This window comes from Gymnodraco acuticeps, unplaced genomic scaffold, assembly GCF_902827175.1.
Source record: "Gymnodraco acuticeps unplaced genomic scaffold, fGymAcu1.1, whole genome shotgun sequence".
NCBI classification, from domain to species: domain Eukaryota; kingdom Metazoa; phylum Chordata; class Actinopteri; order Perciformes; family Bathydraconidae; genus Gymnodraco; species Gymnodraco acuticeps.
The window spans coordinates 365,457-391,244 of NW_022991992.1; the positions used below are offsets into that span (position 1 = coordinate 365,457).

General features: G+C 40.6%; 1 protein-coding gene across 8 annotated transcripts in view; it reads right to left on the minus strand.

Annotated features, from left to right (window-relative positions):
* Window positions 1-17,021, minus strand: part of gramd1a (GRAM domain containing 1A) — a 37,036-nt gene extending 20,015 nt beyond the window's left edge. For 2 of the 8 annotated variants that reach the window (XM_034201135.1, XM_034201133.1), the window contains exons 1-9: window positions 14,833-15,260; window positions 12,520-13,586; window positions 2,789-3,011; window positions 2,049-2,069; window positions 1,772-1,856; window positions 1,509-1,612; window positions 1,204-1,299; window positions 777-857; window positions 69-187 (exon numbers count right to left, since the gene is read on the minus strand). In XM_034201135.1, coding sequence (XP_034057026.1) covers window positions 69-187; window positions 777-857; window positions 1,204-1,299; window positions 1,509-1,612; window positions 1,772-1,856; window positions 2,049-2,069; window positions 2,789-3,011; window positions 12,520-12,980 — 1,190 coding nt within the window. In that variant the 5' untranslated portion in view covers window positions 12,981-13,586; window positions 14,833-15,260. Of the gene's footprint in view, window positions 1-68; window positions 188-776; window positions 858-1,203; window positions 1,300-1,508; window positions 1,613-1,771; window positions 1,857-2,048; window positions 2,070-2,788; window positions 3,012-6,271; window positions 6,668-7,970; window positions 7,990-12,519; window positions 13,587-14,832; window positions 15,261-16,067; window positions 16,208-16,875 lie in introns of those variants that run through there. The other 6 variants (XM_034201134.1, XM_034201139.1, XM_034201136.1 and 3 more) reach the window with 6 other exon arrangements.
* Window positions 17,022-25,788: the final 8,767 nt, after the last annotated feature.

Consider the following 25,788-nt stretch of genomic DNA (forward strand, 5'->3'; position numbering starts at 1 on the left):
GCACACAAACAGCAACGATAGCCTTGCACTGCCCCTAAATGACATTTTTGCACCACACAAACACTCACAGTAGGCCGTTCATGTGCTCGGCGGTGGGGGAGACATAGTCGTCGTCTTCACTCGTGAGGCCTAGCTCAGTGCCGTAACACTGGTGTACGATGTGCCACAGCTCTTTGGGAGATAGAGACTGCAAGACAAACACAATATTCTTATTCAGTAGATTATAAGGCGAATTAATAAAACAAATGGATTATTAATGGTCCGGACACAGCCACTGTAATGTCAACGTAATACAGTGAGTGCATTCATAAGGGTCAGGCTTTACATAAGATGTATCTTTCATAACCAAGGACATTTTATCATCATATGTTGGGCTTTTTTGTTGCAAGCCTGTAAGATCAGCTGCTTTTCATTACCTTATTATTATATATACACATAATATCAGCAAAACAGGAAGTGGCATTTAATGATTTCTCTCAACAGAGTCATCCTGTTTAAAAGCATTTTGCAGATGAAACATTAGGTCGATGTATTCCTTCTGGCAACTGTCATGTGCTTCATTACTATGCTGCTGGGTTTCTTCACTGGTGCTGTCCAAATACATGTCTATACTTAAACGCAGCAAATAACAGTGATTTAAAATGTCATCCCAAGCCTGTGTTTGTGGCCATCTCCTGCTTATTCACACTCGGTTCTATTCTAAGATGGTAACTACTAGCCGTGCCACAACAGGCAGCGGGATAAAGCAGGCAGGAGGGTGGGAGAGGAGATTATACCTTGTCCAGCAGTGCGTTCTGCCACAGACGGAAAATCATCATGAAGCTGCGATCCCTTGCTCCGAAAGATGTGAAGAAGTGCTGAGAAAGGGAATATCAGGGGGACAGGAAGAGGAGTCGGAGGAAGGAAGTCAGAAGACAAATGTGATTTGACTGATGGTTTCCCTCTGTTGGGATGTTTGCTTTGAGACAGTCAGTGGAGATACGGTTGAGTCAGCTCATTTGATACTGCTTGACTTGCACTAAAAAGGATCAGTTAGGGTTAACTGTATCAACAGTCAACATGCTTTTGGAGCAGCAGTTAACTTGACAGATAGAGAATGTGTTACAAAATGACATATTTGCTTTTGGTATTACACATTAAATTAAAAGTCTTAATTTCTTTGGGCCAAACTATGGCTCAATCTTAAGTGTAATCGAGTCTGACCTTCTCATTGTCAGTGCTGATCTGGATGGCGTTTGGGATGAGCTTGGCAGTCTTCTCCTTTGTCATAGAGGTCACGTCTTTCAGCAGGATAGTGATCTGTACGGAGGAGAGAGATTTACTGTGTGAATGTTTCATTGTGCGATAATCTTATCTCACTAAGGGCCTGAGCCTATCTGTATTGATCTGCAAACAAGTGCATTAAAAGGACTTCTTATCTGATTGCAGGTGTGACATGGACCAGGTTACAACAGTCATTTGTTTGATTGTGCGCGCGCTAATGTATACACAGTGTGTGCATGACTTACAGTGGTTTCCCAGCGGAAGATGTTACTGTAGAAGCAAAGCCAATTCTCCGACAGATAAAGGCGGCCCTGAAGCAGTATGTCCTTCTGCAGAGCGCACGAGTAGTCTGAGGAAAGAAACAGGAAACAGACAGATCAAATGAATAGAAAGAGACAAATCAAGAGGTTGCTTTTTAATTAAAGTGTGGTGACACAGACGTAGCTCGATCTGCATGAGCTCAGCACACAGAGATGATTATGTATGACCACTCAAGAGTCTCACTCACCCACTATAAGTCGCTCTGTGTCAGGAAGTTTTTTAAAGAGTTTACGAAAATCTTCGTTCCGCTGTTTGTATGTAGGACTGAGAACCTGAGGGGAGGACAGGAAATGAGAACATTGTATTCTACTTGACAAGTACCCGACGCAGCAGTTAGGATAAGCTTTGGATAGACTATCACTCATTGTTAAATATCTAAACCACAATCAGTGTTTGTTAACATCAGCAAAGTAGAGTAGGCTGAAGTGAAAATACCTAACATGAGGCTGTTAATATATACTTACATTGTACCAGCTCTGCATTTTCTGTAAGAAAAGAACAGTATATTTAGTAATGAACAGAACTTGCATTTGACCGTACGAATATAAATATCACCAACAAATGGATTGTAAACAAGTAAAGAAAATCTACCAGCATGCATTTGGAAGATAAACCCACTTCTACATATGCATGCATGTGATCCTGCCAGTCCCTAGGCTGAAGCCGTTTGTGTAACCTTGAGGTTTTGCAGTTTTCAGCACTTCTCCATTTAAAAAAAAGGTACATGCCACTGACCAGCTGTGTACAGTAATTAGTATAACAGGCTGTTCTTTTCACAACAAATGTCCTGAAAATAAAGGAGATGTGAAAGCTTACATGAAAACCTTATGCACACAACACCACATGCCGTGTCTAGGTACATTTACAGAGCGCTAACAAGCTAACGTTTCCATTCTGCCAACAAAACCAGTGAACATTGTGCTTATAAAATGCCTCGAATAGAAAGGAAGGAAAATACAAATAACACATTTAAATGTATTTAACATATCAGTGTTGATAAACCAGCGTGTGTCCCTCCCACACAATGGCATTTTAGCTGTTGATTTATTATCATAAACTTTCTTTGAAATGCAGCTGAAAGCTCAGAATGATTGAAGATTGTGCCAGAATGGGGAATTCTCGCTCAACAGTTTGTTATTAATTAATGTTTTGATTAAGAGGGCGCAATCCTACATATCATATTCTGAGTGATATTCGGAGTTACCTTGGCATTGCGGCTGAAGTGTCGAGAAGCAAGTGGGTAGGCGGATGTGAGGGAGGAGGCAGAAGGTATGGAGGGCAGGGGGCTGTCGGAGCCTCCCCCCCCACCGCCGCTCTTCTCTCCTCCTCCCCCCTCGCTCTCACTGGCCCTGCTGCTTCCCCCGAGGACCCTGCGCCGCAGCGAGGGAGAGCTGCCGGGGGTGCTGCGTGGAGAGTTACTGGCCGTACTGGAGACAAAAAAAAAAAGAGGGAGAAAGATTGAACTCAGGGAAGAACAGAGGAAACATTTCATAAATAAATCTTGCCCCGTCATCTCTTCAATGTCATGCTATGAAGAAAGGCTGCAGGCATTTCCTATTTGATCAAAGCAAGCCATCTCAAAGTGCATACTAAAGACCAAAGAAAAAGCACGTACAGTCAGTGTTATCAGATGAACTGACTGTGACTGGAGCAGCAGCCAGACAGTGAGGGCATTTAAAGCTGTTCGGTAACGGCTCTTAAAAGGGCAAATTGACAATTTTCATCTGGCTACGTATTAGTAGAGTAGTATATGCAAATGAACAATGTTTAAATGTCCTTCATGTTGCCAGTATCCAGAGCTCCACACTCATTTGCCAGCAAAAGTGTTTGCCGGCTCTGTTTGAACAACAGGTCAACAGATTTTCTGTATGCCATCTGTTCAAACAACAGCCCTAGAGCCATTGAAAGCACGCAGAAAGACACATGCGGTTTCAAATGTTGCTAGATAATCAGTGGGAAGGTCTGGGTGATGTTAGATATTGTACATTTGTATCTACTACCCACATTGTAATGATACAAAACCGGCTGAAGAATGACAATGTGTCCCTTTAATTCTGTCCAAACAACTACAAAATACAAGATCTGCAGTATCCTTTGGAATAAAACACTGCCAAGTCAACCAAGAACGTCATAGCATTTAAGCTGTAATTACAGATCTGATCATTTCAAAACGGAAACGAACCATTAGATAAAAGCTGAAAATACTTGTTTTGATTTTTCAGTAACAATGTGGACATGGGTCAAAGCATTACTCAGTGTACAGAAATGTTATGGATAAAAACTATGACAATCAACTACTCTTAATAATCAAGTCCACCATTTGCTTATTACGGCCATTGAATATAGGTTAGAGGATAATAGTCAAGGCACTAATTTCCTTTCAGGGTCATCCTACTGCTGCCAAAACATTCACATCTAATGTTCAGTCCAGTGACACGTAAATGGATATTTATGCAACAACACAGTTTCCATGGTTTTCCTCTGTAAGTAATACCTTAATACCATTAGCAGTCCATTTGAATCAGATGTAACTGCTCAAGTGCTAGCTTTAAACCGGTAAACTCCAACTTGATGAATTCTCTGCATCAAGATAAGAAATCCTTTAATGTACATTATAACAACAGCAGGTAAAGTGATGGAAAAAAAGGCTAAGTATGCACACGTCTGCTCGCTTATTCAACAGTATGCTGCAGTGGCTCTTTTTAGACTACAATTGCTAGTTTCATTTATGAAGCTAAACCAAAACCTTCTTTTGTATTCTTCTCCCTTTCAGCCAGACTGCCACACACCAAACTACCTCGAACAATCTCTTTGTGAACCACTGCTTTGACACGAACGGTCATGTTTTCACCATATCTATAACAATACAATCTATTGTTTAAGGAAACTCCTATATTTCAAAACATTTACTAAATATCGTTTACTCTTTTTGTAGTGTGTGGCAGTTGAGTTGGTCTGATTGTGTTGATCCAGTGTTAATAACTAAAAGCAATTATTGATGATAAACAGGTCAATAAACTGCACTTAGTCAAATGTTTTAAGAGCTGTATAATGTGCATGCAAGAAAGAAAAGTGGCCTTTTAAAGAGCGTTTGAATGGTAACATACTATTTCAACTTACAAATGTAGGAAAATGTGTTCTACTTTTATTCCACTACATTCATTTAAGACCTTTCGCATATTTGGAATAAGGATGTGAATTATAATAAACACTTAGAATAAGACTTAAGTTACACGCGGAGTAACATTCACTAGCTACCCTGCAGCGTAATTAAAACTAGCTGCTCCTTTAATAACAATAATGCATCAATATTTATAATCAAAACATGATATTATATTTTGGTGCTAATACTTTTATAAATGTACTTTTATTTGTAACAGAGTATTCCTACAATCTGATAGTTCTAATACAGGATCTGAGTACTTCCTCCACCTCTGACAATACATTATTTATTGCAGCATTGGTAATTGGATCGGCATAATGGCAAGCAGCATTAGGCTTTCTTGAGGTAAACGCACATGAGAGTAATGGGTTCTTTAATGCTGTGCGTGCAAGTGATGTGAATCTGTGTCAGCATGTGTTTACACACCAGAGCTAAATCCCTGAGCAGCACAAACGTAAAAGGGATAACAGGCAGCACTTTCAGAAGAGTCGACAAACCACTAGTTAGCCTTTAGAGTAGTAATATTGACCTCTCCTCTGTACATTTGTCAAGCAAAGCGATAGTGCACATAAGCTAATAGAAAGCTAGTAGAGGTGCAAAAAGTAAAATAAAAGGTAGAAGTACCAGAGTGTAGGAATAATCTGTTACAAGTACAAGTCCTGCAATCAAAATGTGTTTCAAGTAAAAGTACCAAAGTATTAGCATCAAAATATACTTAAATCGCCGAAAGCAAAAAGGTACTCCTTGGGCAGATTGGCCCATTTCAGAATAATGTATATTGTATGTTTTGATTATAAATATTGATGTACTAGTGTTATCAAAGCTGGTAAAGGTGCAGCTAGATTTAATTACTTTGTTTACTGCAGGGTAGCTTGTGAATGTACAAGTGTAACTAAAGTCCTATTTAAGTGTTGAATATATTTCACAACAGTAATCCAAATCTGCAAAGTAACTCAATACATGTAGAAGAGGTAAAGTACACAATATACTTCTGAATTGAAGTGGAGTAGAAAGTAGCATACAATTGAAATACTCAAGTAAAGTACATGTCCCTCAAAATTGTACTGAAGTAAATCTACTTAGTTACTTTACATCAATGAAAGCTAGCATTGGGTTCTGCTACCCAAAACAAATCCAGTCCAGTAAACTCAACACTATAACTGGACAAACACCGAGAAAGAGTCAGGCATGAATGAATGATAACACTCGTTTCCATTAAGAAGCACTAGCAGGGGTGCTATGGTCAGGGAAACAGGGTGGAGGTAGTTGAGTGCACCGACAGCAATAACATAAACACACCGCTAGCAACAAGTTTACACAGCTAATATCAGACTAGAGCTGCACACCTGTGCTTTTACATAAACCATGCCTGTCCCACCCATGTTATCAGTGGGATTTGCAGAGCTGTGACTCATTTGACCACACCGACATCGGACCATGATGGACGGTGTATGAGGAGCACATACAGATCAACGGATAGCATAATATGCTAATCACCGCTCAAGCGCTGTTTATGTCACTTACTCGAACATGTCATGAGGCATTTGCGATGAAGCCAATATCCACAAAACACACACACACACGCACGTTGTCGCTCACTATTGTTTCGATTCGGTGTTCCGTGTGTGTGTGTGTTTGCAGCTAAAGCAAGCCAGACGCTACAGGGCTGTATGTCCGCTCTTCTGCCTTGTTTCCTTCGCTTCGCCTCCGGGTAGAAATGCACCCATCTTCCACCGTCCCGCGGTCGGATGGTTTAGTTTTTCATAGCGGATTTCGCCCCTGCATCCCGCAGCAAGGTACCGGACGGACCGCTGCTCCCTATGCCGTCAGGAGGACCCAGTAACGGGCTGCAGTCTCTGCGTCCATCCGTAATCCCCTTTGCAACCAGGGAGAGGGTGGAGGGAGGGAGGGAGGGAGGAAGGAAGGGAGGGGGAGGCGCCTCCATGTGTTCAGTGAGGCCTTGCTTCTTCTTCTTTTTTTAATCGAAGTGGTGCTGGATTGGGGGGCACCGATAAGGATGATTAGGCAGAGTCAAAACTGGGGATTTTACCTGAATTTAAAGGGACCAGTTAGTGCAAAAGTGTTATATTTGAATGTAATGCTTTTTTTTTTTACAGCATATGAAATCCTGAAATGTTCAAGATAAATAGGATAGGCCTACTTAGATTTATTGAACAAAACAAGCTTCAGCAAATAATTTCCCACGTTCATTTTGAGGCATCTGTAGCATTTCCAATACGGGTTCTGTGTGTTTTAAGTGGCTTGGATTGATCCTCATGACAGAACGATCTAAATACTATTATGATGATTAATGGATTATAAAATGTTTAACCAACCGTTCAAAACACTTTTTTGAGTAGTTCTGACATTGGTCCTCAATGATAGAGAATGTGGTCGGTCAAAATAAGCTATTTGAAGTCATCTCCTTAGTCACTGGGACTCTGTCCTGGGACTGTGTGACTTATTTCAGACATTTTATAGACCAAACATTTAATCAATAAAATACTCAACAGATTCCTATAAATCAAAGTTGTACAACCCTTATTCAATCTACACGTTCCAAACAAACATAGTAAGAAAATATCAAATAGATGTCATTAGGTTGTTAACTATTTGGGATTATTACCTTTCAATATCAGATGGAGGCCCAGGAAAAACACAGGCTAAAACATGACTAGCATTGTAAATGAAGAGACCATGGCTGCCTGTGGTGAATCCACCTGGCCAAAGCCCAGAGCCAACTCAATCCCTTAACCCCCAATCTCTGTCCATCCCTCTGGATTACAGTCCACATCATAATCCACGATGGGCTGAGCCAGGCCGACATCTCCACCATTCAGACTCTCCCTCTGTGTAATCTGTTTTGCTGAGGTCACCAACTGCCCATAATGATGGCAGAGTTTCATGGGCTTGGTGGACATTGAGGAAGGAGCAAGAAAAGAAAGTGGGTATAAACGATGTGAAGGTGCTGCTCTTTAGACATTTCCTTTGTTCTAGTGAAAACCTATTATTTCAGGTGGACTCCTCTGACGGCACAGATCGATGTCTTCAGGCTTATTGGGAGATTGTAGCTTCTGTCATACACATGGGAGCAAAACTCAAAGACCCACGGGTAAACACGCTCCGTAACGTTCAACAAAACGATAAATATGACTCCAAATGGTCCTTACTAGAAACAGGATTAACAAATTAAATACCAAGGAGCTGGGTGTCCGATACTCACCGGCAAGAGTGAAGGAATCGAGAATATTGTCTGAAATCAGGATACGGTCAAAAGTGGATGAATAATCTACAACACACACTGTTGTCTGTGTGAACAAGAAAAAGCCCCAAAGCAGCATTGAAAAAGAGAGGTCAACATTACAATCGATCACAATCAGCTAGCAGGTCACTGTGTTGTTGATCTGGCAGTACTTTGCAATTGTGTCCTTGAGTTTTGTACATCCAGACAGCAACAGCCATGTCAAGTTTTGCAATATAAACCTCCGCTTTACACTTGACCTTTGAGCCGATTGTTCACCCTGTATGTGAAAAGATGCAATGTTGTGTCCCGGAATACAATACATTTAGTTGGCAATAAATTATCAGTCATAAATAGGACATTTGTATTGGTAAATCTTATTCCGAGAACATTTAAGTAAATACATTTCTGCCGAATGATGGGACATATATCATTACATGTTTTTCTTAAAATAATATTTATAACCAATAAATTATCATCTAATAATTCAAAGCAAGATCGCTGTCATTAACTTAACAACTGTAGCATCACTCTCTGATGCAACAGGTGTACTTTCAAAGTTGTTACCGTTGATAAACCCAGAAGAAGAAGCTTTCCTACCCCTAGGTCTGCACTAAATACAGGTTATATTTCAGGAGATCAATTGTTATGTATAATCAGTGTTGGCCATGAGCAGCAAGTAATTATCAGTTAAATGAGCTGAAAGACTCCATATCATGCAGCCCTCGTTGTGTCATCATCAGTATGACCGAGTCGTTCTAAAACAAGGCATATCCTACACTCTTCATACTCTACTGGACTTCAGACTGTTAACTGACTAGAGGCTTATCAGTGTACATATTTGTAAAGCTTAACATGTGATAAGTTATTATTATGACAATGTCACAACATGTTTACATCAGCATGGCGAGACAGAGGTCTTTGCGTAAGGTGTACCCTTTCAGCTGTACCTTCAAAATGAATTTGTGCTAGTTGTGCAAACCAAGTGTAAGACGCATTACCTTTGCACATCTTGTGACTGAGGCATTCAAAGGGAAATCAAAGGAACAAATGTGTCATTAATACACTTTTTCAACACCAACATTTAAAGGATGGGAACAAATAGTTAGGGCTGCTCAATTAAACGTATTTTAATCGCGATTACTATTATGGCTTGCAACGATTACGAAAACAACGTAATCGAAATAAAACGATTCTTTTTTTATTATTATTACTTTATTTTTATTTTATTTATTTTTGGTTTTTCAGTTGAATTATACTTAAAGTTCAGGGTAATCAACTGTTAAAAACATACTGTTCACATTTATTTTCTCCAATAAATGGATGTTGAATGTCAAAGTCAATGAATAATCGCATTTAATAAATCGCAATTACAATTATTGACCCAAATAATCGAAATTATGATTTTTGAAATAATCGAGCAGTCCTACAAATAGTGCAGTCACCAAATAAGCAGCAATAAAAACTGAATCCATCAGACGCAGTTATCCTTCATTGACCAATGTTCTGTATAAAAAACAATTTAGTATATAGCTTAAGGGTGCGTTCACACCTGCCTTGTATAGTCCGGTTGAATCGAACCCTGGTGCGTTTAGCCGCTTGGTGCGGTTCATTTGGGTCGGTGTGAACACAATCCGAGAACTCTGAAGTGAACTAAACAACCGGACTCTGGCCCGCTAAAATAGGTGGTCTCGGAGCGCTTGCTTGCGAACTCTGGAGCGGTCATTGCTGGTGTGAACGCAGTCCGCACCTAAACATAGGAAGCGTAGTATTTACGTGTCACAAGAACGCGGATATCTTCAAAATCTTTAGCGAAAGAGTCTTTCAAGACATCCGCGGTTGTTTAGTTAAAGAGTGAAGCAGAATGAAGTGTTGAACAGTGTCGTGTAAAGTAACAATTCTCCGTCAGCTACATAAAAGTAAGAACACCTGTCGTCGGTGAAACGCCCCTCCTTACTGCAGAACGTCTTATGTGTTATTTTGTTTTTTAACGGACATTGTCTGATTATATAATCATATGCGCGGGCCGCTAGAGTCTGTTGATCTCCAGATTAACAGCAGCATGAGAATAACCTGCCGAAAGTGCCGATGCTCCATGGCGGAGGCTCCGGTAGAAATGGTCGGGATTTGCGTTTTGACCCCCTTAATGTCTCACCAATGGTTGAACAGCATTTCCGTGCACATGACTTGTGTTTAAAGTTTATAGTCCGTTTGAGTTTTGCCCGAACCTTCTGAAAAATGAAACAATGTAACAAACTGTCGTCTGGTGCGCACCAGAGAAGCGGACTATTAGGTGTGAATGCACCGACATTTAGCACTCGAACAAACAGAAACATATTGACCTGAAAATGTCATCCTTGTACTGCAAGCAGATACTTTGATTGATTTAAATGTGAAGTCACAAATAAAATGCCTCAACTATCTAAAGTCGAAACTGACAGGCACAGAAGACACAACTAAAAACACAGGACATGCGTTTCATTGGTTAAGGCGCCACAGACACACAAGCCTAGCAACTTAAATCTAACTCTGGATCAAGACCCAGAGCAAGACACTTGCTGGCTTTAAAAAGGTGGAGTCAGCAATTCTAATGAAATAGACTTTTTGATCAAAATCAGTAAATATCTCCTCACTGTCTGCAGGCTGTCTGTGTGCTGGTGTTCATAAACAGCCCTGGCTCTGTACATGAGAAACAAACAAAGTGTCTCGGCCCACTGCCACACTAAACTATTCCAGCCAATCAGCAACAGGGGGCGTTGGTGCACAGACAGAGAAAAGGCCATGGATGGATAACAATGACAGTGGGAGTGAGATGGCCGGTAAATCTGGAGATGGGTATTTGTTTTTGGTGTCGAGTTTAAATATCAGCAATCTTCCTCCAGGATCGCTGACTTCCTCTTTAAAAAGGTAGGAGTCCATATGAAGAATTCTTATAAATAACAACACACTGAAATTATGAAATTCAAGAGTGAATATTCTCCGACCACTTTTAAAGAAAGAAAGAAGAACAAGTCAAAAATGAGAAGATTATCTCCAATGCATCTCAATTGTCAGCAACCCACAGCTGATTTTATCAGCAGAAACTTTCCACTGTTAAATACGAAAAAGAAACGTGCCATGACGGTGCAGGGTCAGTTTAGCAATTTGCTCAAGTCTGGTTCACGTTTTTGGAAAATAATTTGTCTTGACACCAAAAATCCGAACTTCAAAAAGAAATCCTCTAAATCTTTCAGCCCTAATATTGAAATGTAAAACGAGGAATCTCTAACCAAAGATACATTTGAGTGTTCCCTAATCAAGGGAATGATTTAGGTTTAAACAATGTTAGGTAAATCCTAACATGCCTTTTTCTGAATACGTTCCAGCATGTCTTGGGATATGTGTGTAAACGATAACCAAGAAAAGCCATAGAAGAAAATGCACACCCTATTCACTCTTAGCTATAAACATACCTTTTTCCCTATAAAAAAAGGCCACTGTCAACCAACATTGGAATGGTTATTATAAAAAATGTGGATATAAACTTTCATTAGTTTCCAGCAGCTGCAAAACAAGATAACTGGGTCAATAAAATGATGTGTAAATGAAGAGGACAAGGGCACAGCTGTTCATATGGAGCACTAGAGAAAATCACCCTCTTCTTGCCCTCTGCAGTGGTGCCCAGAGCCTCCTCTGATTGGACTCACATGACATCATCAGACTGAGAGCCCACTCCCATTGGCTGAGAGTGATGTCATGCTTCAGACGAAGGATTCATGGCGCATGAACACCGCCTCTAGCTCCTTGTGACTGACCCAGCACTGTGGTCTCACTTTCTTTGTTTACAGTTTACATAACCTTGCTGTTTTGCTTATTTAAAAAGGACAGTCTTTCTTTAAACCTTATACTATTATTTGAAAATACAAATCAATTGCAGGGAATATGAGGTTTGTGTGTTTTCCTAAAAAAAAAGGGTAGCAAGGGCATTTCTTGTTCATCTCTCAAATTCAACCATCTGAGCAGTTGCCTGCTTTTTATCTGAGGTCACAGCTTATCATGAATCAACTTGGAACATTGTAACAGTTGTATCTGTCCTCACTAGTTTTAGCCATTAGATAATTAACTCCAGCCTGTTCCAAAAGAGTTGACCTTGTGTAGCATTTGAAAACTAAGCATAAATCTGTCAAATGTAGGGCGTTTTTATTCCCCACCAACGCGCACAAATGAGAGGCTACTCACTCCAATCAGTCATTGCAGCCAAATCTGGCCTCATATGACCTGAATGCAAATTAGCTGAGGTTTTACAGCGCTACAAGCATAGAATAGCCATGAGACAGTCAAGCATAGTGCTGACAGTGTAGTCAGTGAACCTTATGTGGTGACAATCAAAGAGAAGCATCAACTGAATGAATGAAGGGAAAACACATTTTAGTTTGTGCCTCACGAGGGAGTAAGCGAATGCTGCAGACAACTTCCTAATCTGTATTTCTTTTTTCATTACAATGTCCTGTAATCAATGGCTGGTTATTTGAGATGAATCCAGCACACTAACCTGCAGCCCTCCCAGTCAGAGTCTCTATTGAGCAGGCTTCTGAACGACCAACGGGAGCGCCGGCTGGGAGAGGGACTACGAGACCAGGAGCGGGACGGTGGCAGGAGGAGGTCCTGTGAAGGGATCTCCTGACCTTGCTCTTCCTCCTCCATCTGAGTGGCCACAGAGGAGCTGGGCGAGGGGCTCCTATGTGGAATGGTGCCCCTCTCCACAGGCTCCTTTATCACAGTTTGCTTTTTCCCCCATTGTCGCTTAGGAGTGCAGCATTGCTCTTCTTCATTTCGCTTCTTGGTCCGGGTCCTGCTGCGGTGGGATCGACCGTAGCGGCTCGAACGCGACTGTCTGGGGCTGGGCGAGCGAGACCAGGACTCTGTGTCGGAGGATGGTGGCAGGACAGTCAGTGTTGGGATGGGAATGGGATGAGCCAGAGTCATGCCTTCTTGTCCCACAGGTGTGGACATAGTCGTCTTATTTGTCTCTCTCGATCAAGAGAAAGGCACCAACAAGGGCTTGTTGCATTTTTATAGTTGAGACTGACCCACAACGGGCCAAGATGGTCTAGTCATGCTTGCATTTGATATATTTTTAGAAACAGGATGGGTTGAAACATCAGACAATCATTCTGGGCAAATTGACTCAGCCATATTACATACACATTAATTATGAGTTAAGATTGTTTTATATTTTCCGTATTTCTGTTGAACTTTAGAAAGTGGCTTCATGTAAAAGAAAAGGTTCAGCTGTAGGGGTTTCTTCACAGTGAAAAATAGATGCAACAGGAAGCTGGGAGGAAGTCTGTCAAATAGTTTAACAGGCGTTTGTGTTCTTTAGGCACGCCATTTCAGGTTGTCCAATGTATGTGTTTGTAGGGAGTGAATAAATGCTTTATTATCCCTTTTCCCTTTTCTGCATTTCTTGAATTGTCCGGCGTCACTTTCTTTCTTCAGAAATCGGTTGCTCTTCTTTCTTGTTTGGTAGACTTCAAGCTCGCCTTTTTCATAATCAGACTCATCTTAGCAAGAGTTGAAGTCTCAGACCAAGACAGATATGTGTCTGGAAGTAGCTACCTGAGGAGTGACAAGAGCAGAAACTTTGCATTCAAAAGGCTGGCCTACATCTGACTGCCACTTTTCTAAAAATAAAATCATAAAATCATGTATGTTTACACTAAAACAAATGACTGCGAGACTAAAGCTATTTCTGTCTGGTCTTTGATACTGTGTGCTCTGCCAGTTCTGGGAATATGAGGTATCATATGATGATGATGATGATGATGATGTATTGGCAATGTTATACTTTCCCGTCAGAGGGACGATCGATAAGATTTATTTAAAGTGGGCTAGTTTATGTTACTTTTGTTCTTTTGCCTACGACTGGAGAATATAAAGTTACTTTAGCTGAATATTTGAACAGTTTCTCCCTTCAAGCAACTCAGAAATAGCAATAACTGGGAGAGCATGGGACTGACTGACACTGTCACTCTGGATTTATCATAAATGGAGAATAACAGATATCAAGAGAGATTTTAACCACCATGTGTTGCAAAGGAAAGCCTATTTGCCCAAGGACGGATCTGTATCAACACACAGGTTCTCCATCTAAAATCCCTAGATAAAGAATCCCACAAAACCAACGTCAGACACTGTAGCAATGTACTAAAACAGCACCTTTAAATAAAAAAAACACACATAGTTTATACCACCGATAACAAAGTATAATTGCAACTATGGGCTATCAGTATCAAGGTCATAACAACATTAACACATACTGCAGATGTGTCCTCCAACAGGGACGGATTGGGTCACTCCATTGTCTGCCTTCAAAGCATTCACTTTCAAAGACCCAAGCACGTCTGACAGTATTTGCTGTGATCTGTTTGAACAAGACCAATCTTGGCACGTATACTTGTTTGTCCAGAGTAATCCACCATAATCCCCGTATAGCCTTCACTCCCTGGTCCACACAGCCAGATTTTTTTTTACATGAAACATAGGCCACGTCAAGCTTTTATCACACACAATCACACACGGACAAACAGCGATTTTAGATGTGACACAAACAGACAAATAGTTCCTGCAAAGTGACCATAGACTCACTGAGTGAGACACAAGTTCCGAGGAACAGCTGCTCCTGCGAATTCAAACCAGTACTCAGTATGTTGTGCTCAACGTTGTTGTTGAAACAACGCCAACCGCTTATATCTCCTGACATAATATTGTGTACGTTTTAAAGAACCAAGGACAGTTGTCTTGGAGACACACATTCGGGTTCAATATGATAAACTTTGCAGCCTGGGAAAGTTGGATATCCTACCTTCCATTAGATGAAATCCCTCCGTTGCTGTTGTCTTGCTCGGCCTCGAAAACAAGCCGAGCGACGGTGCGCGAAGTAATGTTAAAATCCACTTTTTCGCAGGAACACATCAACATACTTTACGCATTTGCCGGCAGCAGCTAGCAGTTAGCCATACGCCAGCTAACGCTAAACGCAGCCAAATTTAGCTAACGTTTCCCCCAAGCTCTGAAGGCCGACAGCTCACAAAAAGATGACTATCTGCCTAGCAGGTTTTAACTTCCAGCAGATAAAGTACTACCCCGACGTCTTTCATTATCACTTTAAAAACACTTTTAAAACAATGTTATTAACTAAAGGTGAAGCTAACGACCGAAGTTAGCTTCGCAGTAGGAGCGTACAAACTTGGTTTTAAAGTAACAGACAATAGCTTTTTCGTCGAAAAGTGAAAAGCAACGCCAGTCAGTCGACTGAATTACTTAGTACGTGGGGGGCTACAAGAAGTCTCATTAAGAGAAGATGTATCTTTGCTTCATATATTTAACTTAAAAAGAGCCATGAAACCTTTTCAATGTCCGTATTTCAGAAATTATAAAAAATGATGTAATTAATACGTTATTACATGTTCAAAAGAACCAGCAAGACGATACTAACACCCCTCCGGTAAACTTTGTGGTACAGCCCGGGGAAAATAACAGTCCGGAGGATGTGGCGTGAGAAGAAGCCCAGTGTTTACATCACAACACAAGCCATTGTAAAGAAACGATTTCTCCCTCAACAAATATACTCTTTTAAATAATTTCAAACAAATCGACCGCATTTCACGCATGAACTGGGCCTGTTGTTACAACTAGGTGGTTTGATTATGAGGAGAAAAAACAAAGCAGTCCCATACAATTTCACTAATCTGATTTTTGAAACACATCTCAGTACACCATGAGCAACAAGTACATGCTAACCCCCAGATTTAGTATCATTTCAGAGTTAAATTGAAGGGAACTGTTATTTGGCCGAAATTAATAAAAACATTGCGACCTCTAGTGTCTAACACTGTGTTTTGCATCGATTATGTGTAACCTGATAACTCATCATTTACATCACTACATTTGTTTAAACTGTATTAAGCAGAAATTGAATTCTTTAATTATATAATTTGTAAGCAGTACAAAAATACATTAGAGCATAGTGCATCTATAGATAGATAGATCAGGAAATTGTATAGTTACAGTAGCAGCAGCATAGCATATTTATCTCACCCCTCTCCTCCTGCCGCTGCATTGTTTCATACGGTGTCATGCAGTATTGTTGGTAGGATGCATCCTGTAGGACATTGGATATCCTCTCCTCCAGGCCACTTGCAGTAAACACAGCCGATGACAAGTCACCTTGACTGAAGCTGGAAATAAAAGAACAAACAATGATGTGATGCATTTTGAGATTTACATTTCAGATGAATTGAGAAAATAATTCTTTATGACCAATTATTAAAAAATAAATGTTGTGACTGGTGAAACATTTATTCTTTTGTTCAACCAACAATCCAAAACCCAAGGATATTCTGTGTATATCACTAAAACAAAAAATGTAACAAATCATCATAAGTGAGAGTCTAAAAGAAGCACATTTTTGGTACTTTTGCCTGAAAACAAAAAATTAGGTGATACAAATAATTGCAGTCTAGATTTATATTGATTGGGTCACTGCTTAATTAACTGACTAATCATATTAGCTCTATTTCAACAATCTGAACATTGAAGTGTATTGCACAGGGAGTGTTACTCAAACTTTGACTCAGTTATAATGCTCACCCCCCATCATCATCATCATCTTCTATACCTACTTTGCATATTTCAATGTTATTTCCATAATGTTCAGCAGTCATGCCATACTTACAAAATACACAATATGATTAGAAATCCTCACACTTTAAACTTTAAAAGCTTTAGAACAGAAAATTGTAAAACCCTTATTCAAATAAAGTATTTTTCTAAAAGCAAAATGCACTATTTGTCCACACGTATCCTAAAAAATGCCCATCTTTTGTTGTCATTGATTTGCCTTTACCTGGTTTTTAGTTTAGATTTTCAGCCAGCAGTTTCCTCTGTATCCTTTCAAATCGATGGCAGAGCATCACAATGACATGGCCGTTTTAAATTATCTTTAGAATTACCAGTCATCCTCCGTCTTCTCACTCCCTGTGACCGCTCCTGCAATCGTCACTTCACGGGCTCCATTTCAAAACAGAGGATCAACGTCTGTGCTACATAGTCAAGCAGGCAACAAACTGCTCTAGGATAAGGAGTTGTGTTGCTGAGCACCTCAGGCTGCTGAATCGGGGGACTGGAAACTCGATCTGTGCTAAAAATAAAAAAACACCACCAGCATAGCGAGAAAGGAGGTGTGTCACCCCCCCCTGTGAATGCGTGTGTAGGGTCAAAAAGGTGCAGCACAGCCTCATATACACAACCCTCAAACACAGGGTTTATCATATGTCAACATTTCCTTGAAATACCCCCCCCCCCCCCTCTTGTGTGTGTGGGCCAATCCAAGGTCTTACTCACACTCCTCTCTTGGTCTCATGTGTGATTTCAAAGATGGCTCGGTTAATTTTAATTGTCATTAGCATTCACAGGCTACGAGAAGGTTAAAAGAGGTGAGGACCCTTATCAAGCGCTTCACTGCTCCTAGTACTAGACTCCTGGTACTAGGATGGGTTAAAAGCAGAGAACACATTTCACTGTGTGTGCTGAGTGCTCTGCATGTGTGACCATTAAAGAGGGTTTCATCCCTCCCAATTTTAAAACTGTGTCATCTGGTTACATCACATGACAACATCCCTGACCTCCACTTCAGCCAGAATACACACACACACACACACACACACACACACACACACACACACACACACACACACACACACACACACACACACACACACACACACACACACACACACACACACACACACACACACACACACACACACATGCAGACACCGGAGGCACACACACACACACACACACACACACACACACACACACACACACACACACACACACACACATGCACACACGGAGGCACACACACACACACACACACACACACACACACACACACACACACACATGCACACACACACACACACACACCGGAGGCACACACACACACACACACACACACACACACACACACACACACACACACACACACACACACACACACCGGAGGCACACACACACACACACACACACACACACACACACACACACACACACACACACACACACACACACACACACACACACACACACACACACACACACACACACCTACAGCTGAACATATTCTTTTTTTTAAAGAAAATGTTTGTTCAGCCTTAAGGGGGGACATGTTAAAGACATGACAAGGCATTCCTTTTAATGAGAAAAAAAAACTCATTACCGTCATCACGTCATGTGAATCTCTATCAACATGCAAGGCCTTTAGTCAATGTCTGTTTTGTCAGCCTTGACTTCAGTGGCCTTGTTTTTCTGGCATTGACTGACTGTCAGTCCTTTTGAAGGCAGATATAAAAACTGTTGAGGAAAGAAGCTGTGTAACCTTTTCTGGTTTCAGTAACTGAACCAGAGGGAATTAAATGAGTGGGTGATTTATTTTTTTACAAACATTTATGAATATAGTTTGCATCATCATCGCCTGAGAGGGAAATTCTAAAGTACTTCACCATATCATGTGTGATTCACCAAACAAGACTGTTAAAGAAGAAATAACCACTAGATGAAATCATCACTTTAGCAAATTACACTGAACAAAAATATAAATGCAACACTTTTGTTTTTGCTCCCATTTTTCATGAGATGAACTCAAAGATCTAAAACATTTTCTATATACACAAAATAACCATTTCTCTCAAATATTGTTCACAAATCTGAAAATCTGTGATAGTGAGCACTTCTCCTTTGCCGAGATAATCCATCCCACCTCACAGGTGTGGCATATCAAGATGCTGATTAGACAGCATGATTATTGCACAGGTGTGCCTTAGGCTGGCCACAATAAAAGGCCACTCTGAAATGTTCAGTTTTATCACACAGCACAATGCCACAGATGTCGCAAGTTTTGAGGGAGCATGCAATTGGCATGCTGACAGCAGGAATGTCCACCAGAGCTGTTGCCCGTGAATTGAATGTTCATTTCTCTACCATAAGCCGTCTCCAAAGGCGTTTCAGAGAATTTGGCAGTACATCCAACCGGCCTCACAACCGCAGACCACGTGTAACCACACCAGCCCAGGACCTCCACATCCAGCATGTTCACCTCCAAGATCGTCTGAGACCAGCCACTCGGACAGCTGCTGCAACAATCGGTTTGCATAACCAAAGAATTTCTGAATCGGGGTCTCGACCTGACTCCGGTTCGTCGTCGTAACCGACTTGAGTGGGCAAATGCTCACATTCGATGGCGTCTGGCACGTTGGAGAGGTGTTCTGTTGGCACGTGTATAGTTTTCTGGGAGTTTGTTCCAGATATTTGGAGCATAATAACTGAACGCTGCTTCTCCATGTTTAGTTCTGACTCTGGGGACAGAAAGCTGACCAGTCCCTGAAGACCTGAGAGATCTGGATGGTTCATAATTTTGCAGTAGGTCAGAAATGTATTTTGGGCCTAAACCATTCAATGCTTTATAAACCAGCAGCAGTATTTTTGAAATCTATTCTTTGACACACAGGAAGCCAGTGTAAAGACTTCAGAACAGGAGTGATGTGATCCACTTTCTTAGTGTCAGTGTCAGTCGAGCAGCGGCGTTCTGAATCAGCTGCAGCTTTCTAATAGATGTTTTAGTGAGACCTGTGAAGACACCATTGCAGTAGTCAAGTCTACTGAAGATAAAAGCATCGACAAGTTTTTCCAAATCCTGCTGTGACATTAGTCTTTTAATCCTAGATATGTTCTTTAGGTGATAGTAGGCTGATTTAGTAACTGTTTTAATGTGACTGTTGAAACTCAGGTCAGAGTCCATGACTACACCTAGATTTCTGGCTTTATCTGTTGTTTTGAACATTGCAGACTGAAGCTCAGCGCTAACTTTTATACGTTCTGCCTTGGCTCCAAAAACCATTACCTCAGTTTTATCTTTGTTTAATTGGAGAAAGTTCTGACACATCCAGTCATTGATTTGTTCAATGCACTTATTCAGTGTTTGAATTGGAGCATAGTCTCCTGGTGAAATTGTTATGTAAATTTGTGTGTCATCCGCATAGCTATGGTAACTTATTTTGTTGTTTTTCATTATCTGAGCCAGTGGTAGCATGTAGATGTTAAAGAGAAGAGGCCCCAAGATGGAGCCTTGAGGAACCCCACATGTCATATTTGTCAATTCAGATGTGTATTTACCTATAGAAACAAAGTTTTTTCTGTCCTTTAAGTAGGATTCAAACCAATTTTGAACTGTTTCTGAAAGTCCCACCCAGTTTTCTAGTCAGTCGAGTAATATGCTGTGGTCAACAGTGTCAAACGCAGCACTGAGATCTAATAATAAGTATTTGGTCAATAACAAAAGTTCATCTCAATACTTTGTTATATACACTTTGTTGGCAATGACAGAGGTCAAACGTTTTCTGTAAGTCTTCACAAGGTTTTCACACACTGTTGCTGGTATTTTGGCCCATTCCTCCATGCAGATCTCCTGTAGAGCAGTGATGTTTTGGAGCTGTCGCTGGGCAACATGGACTTTCAACTCCCTCCAAAGATTTTCTATGGGGTTGAGATCTGGAGACTGGCTAGGCCACTCCAGGACCTTGAAATGCTTCTTACGAAGCCACTCCTTCGTTGCCCGGGCGGTGTGTTCGGGATCATTGTCATGCTGAAAGACTCAGCCACGTTTCATCTTCAATGCCCTTGCTGATGGAAGGAGGTTGTCACTCAAAATCTTACGATACATGGCCCCATTCATTCTTTCCTTTACACGGATTAGTCGTCCTGGTCCCTTTGCAGAAAAACAGCCCCAAAGCATGATGTTTCCACCCCCATGTTTCACAGTAGGTATGGTGTTCTTTGGATGCAACTCAGTATTATTTCTCCTCCAAACACGTCTAGTTGAGTTTTTACCAAAAAGTTCTATTTTGGTTTCATCTGACCATATGACATTCTCCCAATCCTCTTCTGGATCATCTAAATGCTCTCTAGCAAACTTCAGACGGGCCTGGACATGTACTGGCTTAAGCAGGGGGACACGTCTGGCACTGCAGGATTAGAGTCCCTGGCGGCGTAGTGTGTTACTGATGGTAGCCTTTGTTACTTTGGTCCCAGCTCTCTGCAGGTCATTGACTAGGTCCCCCCGTGTGGTTCTGGGATTTTTGCTCACCGTTCTTGTGATCATTTTGACCCCACGGGGTGAGATCTTGCGTGGAGCCCCAGATCGAGGGAGATTATCAGTGGTCTTGTATGGCTTCCATCTTCTAATAATTGCTCCCACAGTTGATTTCTTCACACCAAGCTGCTTACCTATTGCAGATTCAGTCTTCCCAGCCTGGTGCAGGTCTACAATTTTGTTTCTGGTGTCCTTTGACAGCTCTTTGGTCTTGGCCATAGTGGAGTTTGGAGTGTGACTGTTTGAGGTTGTGGACAGTTGTCTTTTATACTGATAACGAGTTCAAAGAGGTGCCATTAATACAGTTAACAAGTGGAGGACAGAGGAGGCTCTTAAAGAAGAAGTTACAGGTCTGTGAGAGCCAGAAATCTTGTTTGTTTGTAGGTGACCAAATACTTATTTTACCGCGGAATTCATTAAAAATCCTACAATGTGATTTCCTGGATTCTTTCCCCTCATTCTGTCTGTCATAGTTGAGGTGTACCTAGGATGAAAATTGCAGGCCTCTCATCTTTTTAAGTGGGAGAACTTGCACAATTGGTGGCTGACTAAATACTTTTTTGCCCCACTGTACTCACCGGACATGTCACCCATTGAGCATGTTTGGGATGCTCTGGATCGGCGTATACGACAGCGTGTTCCAGTTCCTGCCAATATCCAGCAACTTCGCACAGCCATTGAAGAGGAGTGGACCAACATTCCACAGGCCACAATCAACAACCTGATCAACTCTATGTGAAGGAGATGTGTTGCACCTCGTGAGGCAAATGGTGGTCATACCAGATACTGATTGGTTTTCGGACCCCCCCAGACCCCCCCCAATAAAGCAAAACTGCACGTTTCAGAGTGGCCTTTTATTGTGGCCAGCCTAAGGTACACCTGTGCAATAATCATGCTGTCTAATCAGCATCTTGATATGCCACACCTGTGAGGTGGGATGGATTATCTCGGCAAAGGAGAAGTGCTCACTATCACAGATCTTTTCAGATTTGTGAACAATATTTGAGAGAAATGGTTATTTTGTGTATATAGAAAATATTTTCGATCTTTGAGTTCATCTCATGAAAAATGGGAGCAAAAACAAAAGTGTTGCATTTATATTTTTGTTCAGTGTAAAATAGGCAGCGGCTAAAGAAAGAGCAAAAGCTATCCTGGCTCCAAGATGGTGGAATGAGCTCCCCATTGACATCAGGACAGCAGAAAGCTTACACATCTTCCGGCGCAGACTGAAAACTCATCTCTTTCGACTCCACTTCGAGCGATATAATTACTAACAAAGCACTTATATACCAATAAAGGACTGACTTATCTAAAGCCAGTTGAGTCGCACTTGAAATGGTTTGGCTCTATGAAACCTGATGTACTTATATGATTCTGTTTTCCTCAAGTTTGTATCTTCCTGGTCAAATACACTTATTGTAACTCGCTTTGGATAAAAGCGTCAGCTAAATGCAATGTAATGTAATGTAAAAAGCAGACGAGGAAACAGAATATTCAAATGAGATTACTTTTAATTGATTATAGTAATGAAAACATTTACAACAGTCCAATCTTTAAGGCAATGAAGTCTAACAGAAAATAAGAACAGATGAGGTATTTTCCAAAACCAGGACAAATTGTATTTAGCATTTAGCTTGCACAAGTTCAGTACACAATCCCTAGCACTATATTTTAAACTAGACACGCTTTAAAATTAAACTCAAAAAGGTATGGAGAATGATATTGCAGCTTTCCAGAGTTCCCCATGAATTCGGGCAATATCAACTTGAGATCTGAGAGTCTTAAAGCAAGGCTGGAACGAGTTAACTTTCCACATCCCAAGCACAGTTGAATGAAAGACAAGATAAACAGACAGACACACTTTTTGAAGATTTTAAATGAGCTTAGCAATTTGTATCACTATCCAACTCGACAGATTGATCCTGAATAACGAGCGTGTTGTTGACTGGCATGGTAATTGCATATTGGGTTGCAAGTTCATCTAAACAGCACACAACAAATTAGAAAATTCAAAGCTGATTTTTTAAAATATATCAAATATAATATCTAGGATAGAAAACAATCCCTGGCACATACTGTAATTTAGCTGGAAGCATGCATCACATTATATTGTTTAAAGATCAAATGCAAAGATTTTTGTATCATTGCCAGTAAAATCGAAATCATATAGCTACAACACTATCTAAGATATTGCAGTATTAAAATCGGAGATTTATGCGTCTGGCAATGCGCAATATTTATTTTGTTCAACCCCCAACACCAAGTCCGACGATTTATTTCTCAGCCGCTCGTCTCCGCGAGATGGCGTCACGTGACGTCAGAGTGGCCAAACATATTTCCACCTGGCTTATCGCTCACAGCTGCTTCCGCCGATAGTACAACTTAGTTTCGTTATCATGTCTGATTCTGAGTAGACTATAGACTAAAAGCTTTAGGAATCCAAACTATAACATATAATAAGTACCCTGTATCAAGATTGATGCAAAACAAGTTAAATTTGACCTTTTTAGAGAGGTTTAGAAAAATAAAGTCCAGACGACCTCTGGGTAATTTGGGAACCATCAGTTCCATTTGAACTTTTTCACTGTTTCACGTCTAAGGAACCTTAATATTTAATAAACTATGAATATTTTATATCCATATAACGGGAAAAAACTCATTTAACTGATCTTTTTCATTTTTATTTTTTTTAAAAACACAATGCTAACAGTGAGCCTCTGAATTAGCCCCGAGCGAAAAATGCTAACCTATTACTGCACCGAAAATCACTCCTAGCTCCCTTATTACTTATCCTAGCTCCACATCCAACACATTGTTTATGATCGTAAAGACACAGAATCTAACGGTGCCCACCTCAACACTGAAAGATACAAACTCGCGAGGTTATCAACAAAAACGTACATCAAAACAAGTGGCGCTAGGTACTAACATGAGCTAGGCTTACCTTCCTCTTTGTCTGGTCTAAAATGGCATTAAAACGATAAAAACGATGATGTAGTTAATCCATAGGTTAATATCCAATGGGGCTGTGTCCCCTTTGAAATGTTCTGATAATCTATAAGCAATACAACTGCAATTCCGTTATCTGCTGTCCGCTCTGTGCTCCGTGCGCTTTGAAATCAAATCAAAATGTGTTTACCTCAATTCTTTGGCGTTTCTGCATTGCCCGGCTCTTTCGTTCTTTCGGTTGTTTTTTGTGCTCAAATATGGAGGGGACGGCTCCGGGTTTCAGCCTCCGATGTACTTTAAATGCTTCTCCACCAACAGACTTGACGATGGCAGGATCAACATCGTATGCATCAGACGCGAAGTGGTCAGAGCACAACTTGCTCCATTTAGTCGGCTGCCAGCCAACACGATTCACTAAAATAATCCAGTTTCGGCGAATGATTTTGTCTTGGGGAAATGAATGAAAAATTCTCCCAGATCCCGCACCGTTCGTACATCTGAAAGCACAACAATAACCCATGTTTTGCGTGATTTCGCGGATATAATTCAGAGTTTTCTGCACCAGTCATGAGCGAAAAACACCGCTGACATGTGAACAGCGCACGAGACTGCCGAGTCGGGATATTTGGTCCAGAGACTGTTTGGCCACAATGACGTCACGCGCGCGGAGGCTGCTGGGAATGACATGTCAGAAATTCAGACGGCTTTGGGTCGAGTTTTGTATCAATAAAAAGCTTTTTTTCGGGTGTATTATCTCGATTTAAATTAAATAAAAAATACAGGCAGTCTTAAAAACAAAATTTCTATAAAAATGTAGCATATTTGGAAGCTTTGCATTTGACCTTTATTCAATTACTGCAAAAAAAAATACAATACATAATAATAATAATAGTAGACTTTATTTACAGAGCACTCTTAAAAAAAGGTACAAAGTGTTTTGCAGAGAGAAAACTGAAAAAGAAAATGCAAATGAAAGATTATAATATTATTACAATGGCATCTCAGATAAAGTCTAGATACGCTTTACAATAAAAGTATGTTTTAAGAAGAGAATACGAAGGACACACTGACTAATGGAGACAGATAGAGGGAGATAGACAGAGGGGAACATAAGGGGTGCTTTGAATAACCCAACATTCACAATACTGGAGCAAAGGCTTCTCTGCTGAAGTGTCCTTGAGCAAAGAACTGAATCCCTGAAGCCGATCATGACCTCTGACCTGTGGAGAGGGGAAGAAAAACAGATAAAACTAAAGCAGCATATCATGTAATGGTTTGTACAGCTATCCCTTTAAGCCTCACATGGTTGTTTACTTCAGCATGTGTTTCTCGGAATTAATTTGTTTAACAAAACATGTCAGGGATGATTTTGCATACATTAAAGAATGAATATAGGCTTCAATACATAGACCAGAATGATGATCTCTTCCCACAGATATTATAACGGTTGGCAAAATAAATAACTAAAGCATGTATGACTTTTGTAAGCTCTTTAACTAATAATTAAACTTTTAATAATAAAAAACCTTTAACAGAATGGAAACGTTTCCTGTTTGAGAGAACTTTCTTTGTCAATCTATAAATCATAAGAACTTGTCTGGAGTCTGGTTTATAGACGGCCATGCTGAAGTAATGGAATAGGTCTCGTCATCTCAGGTT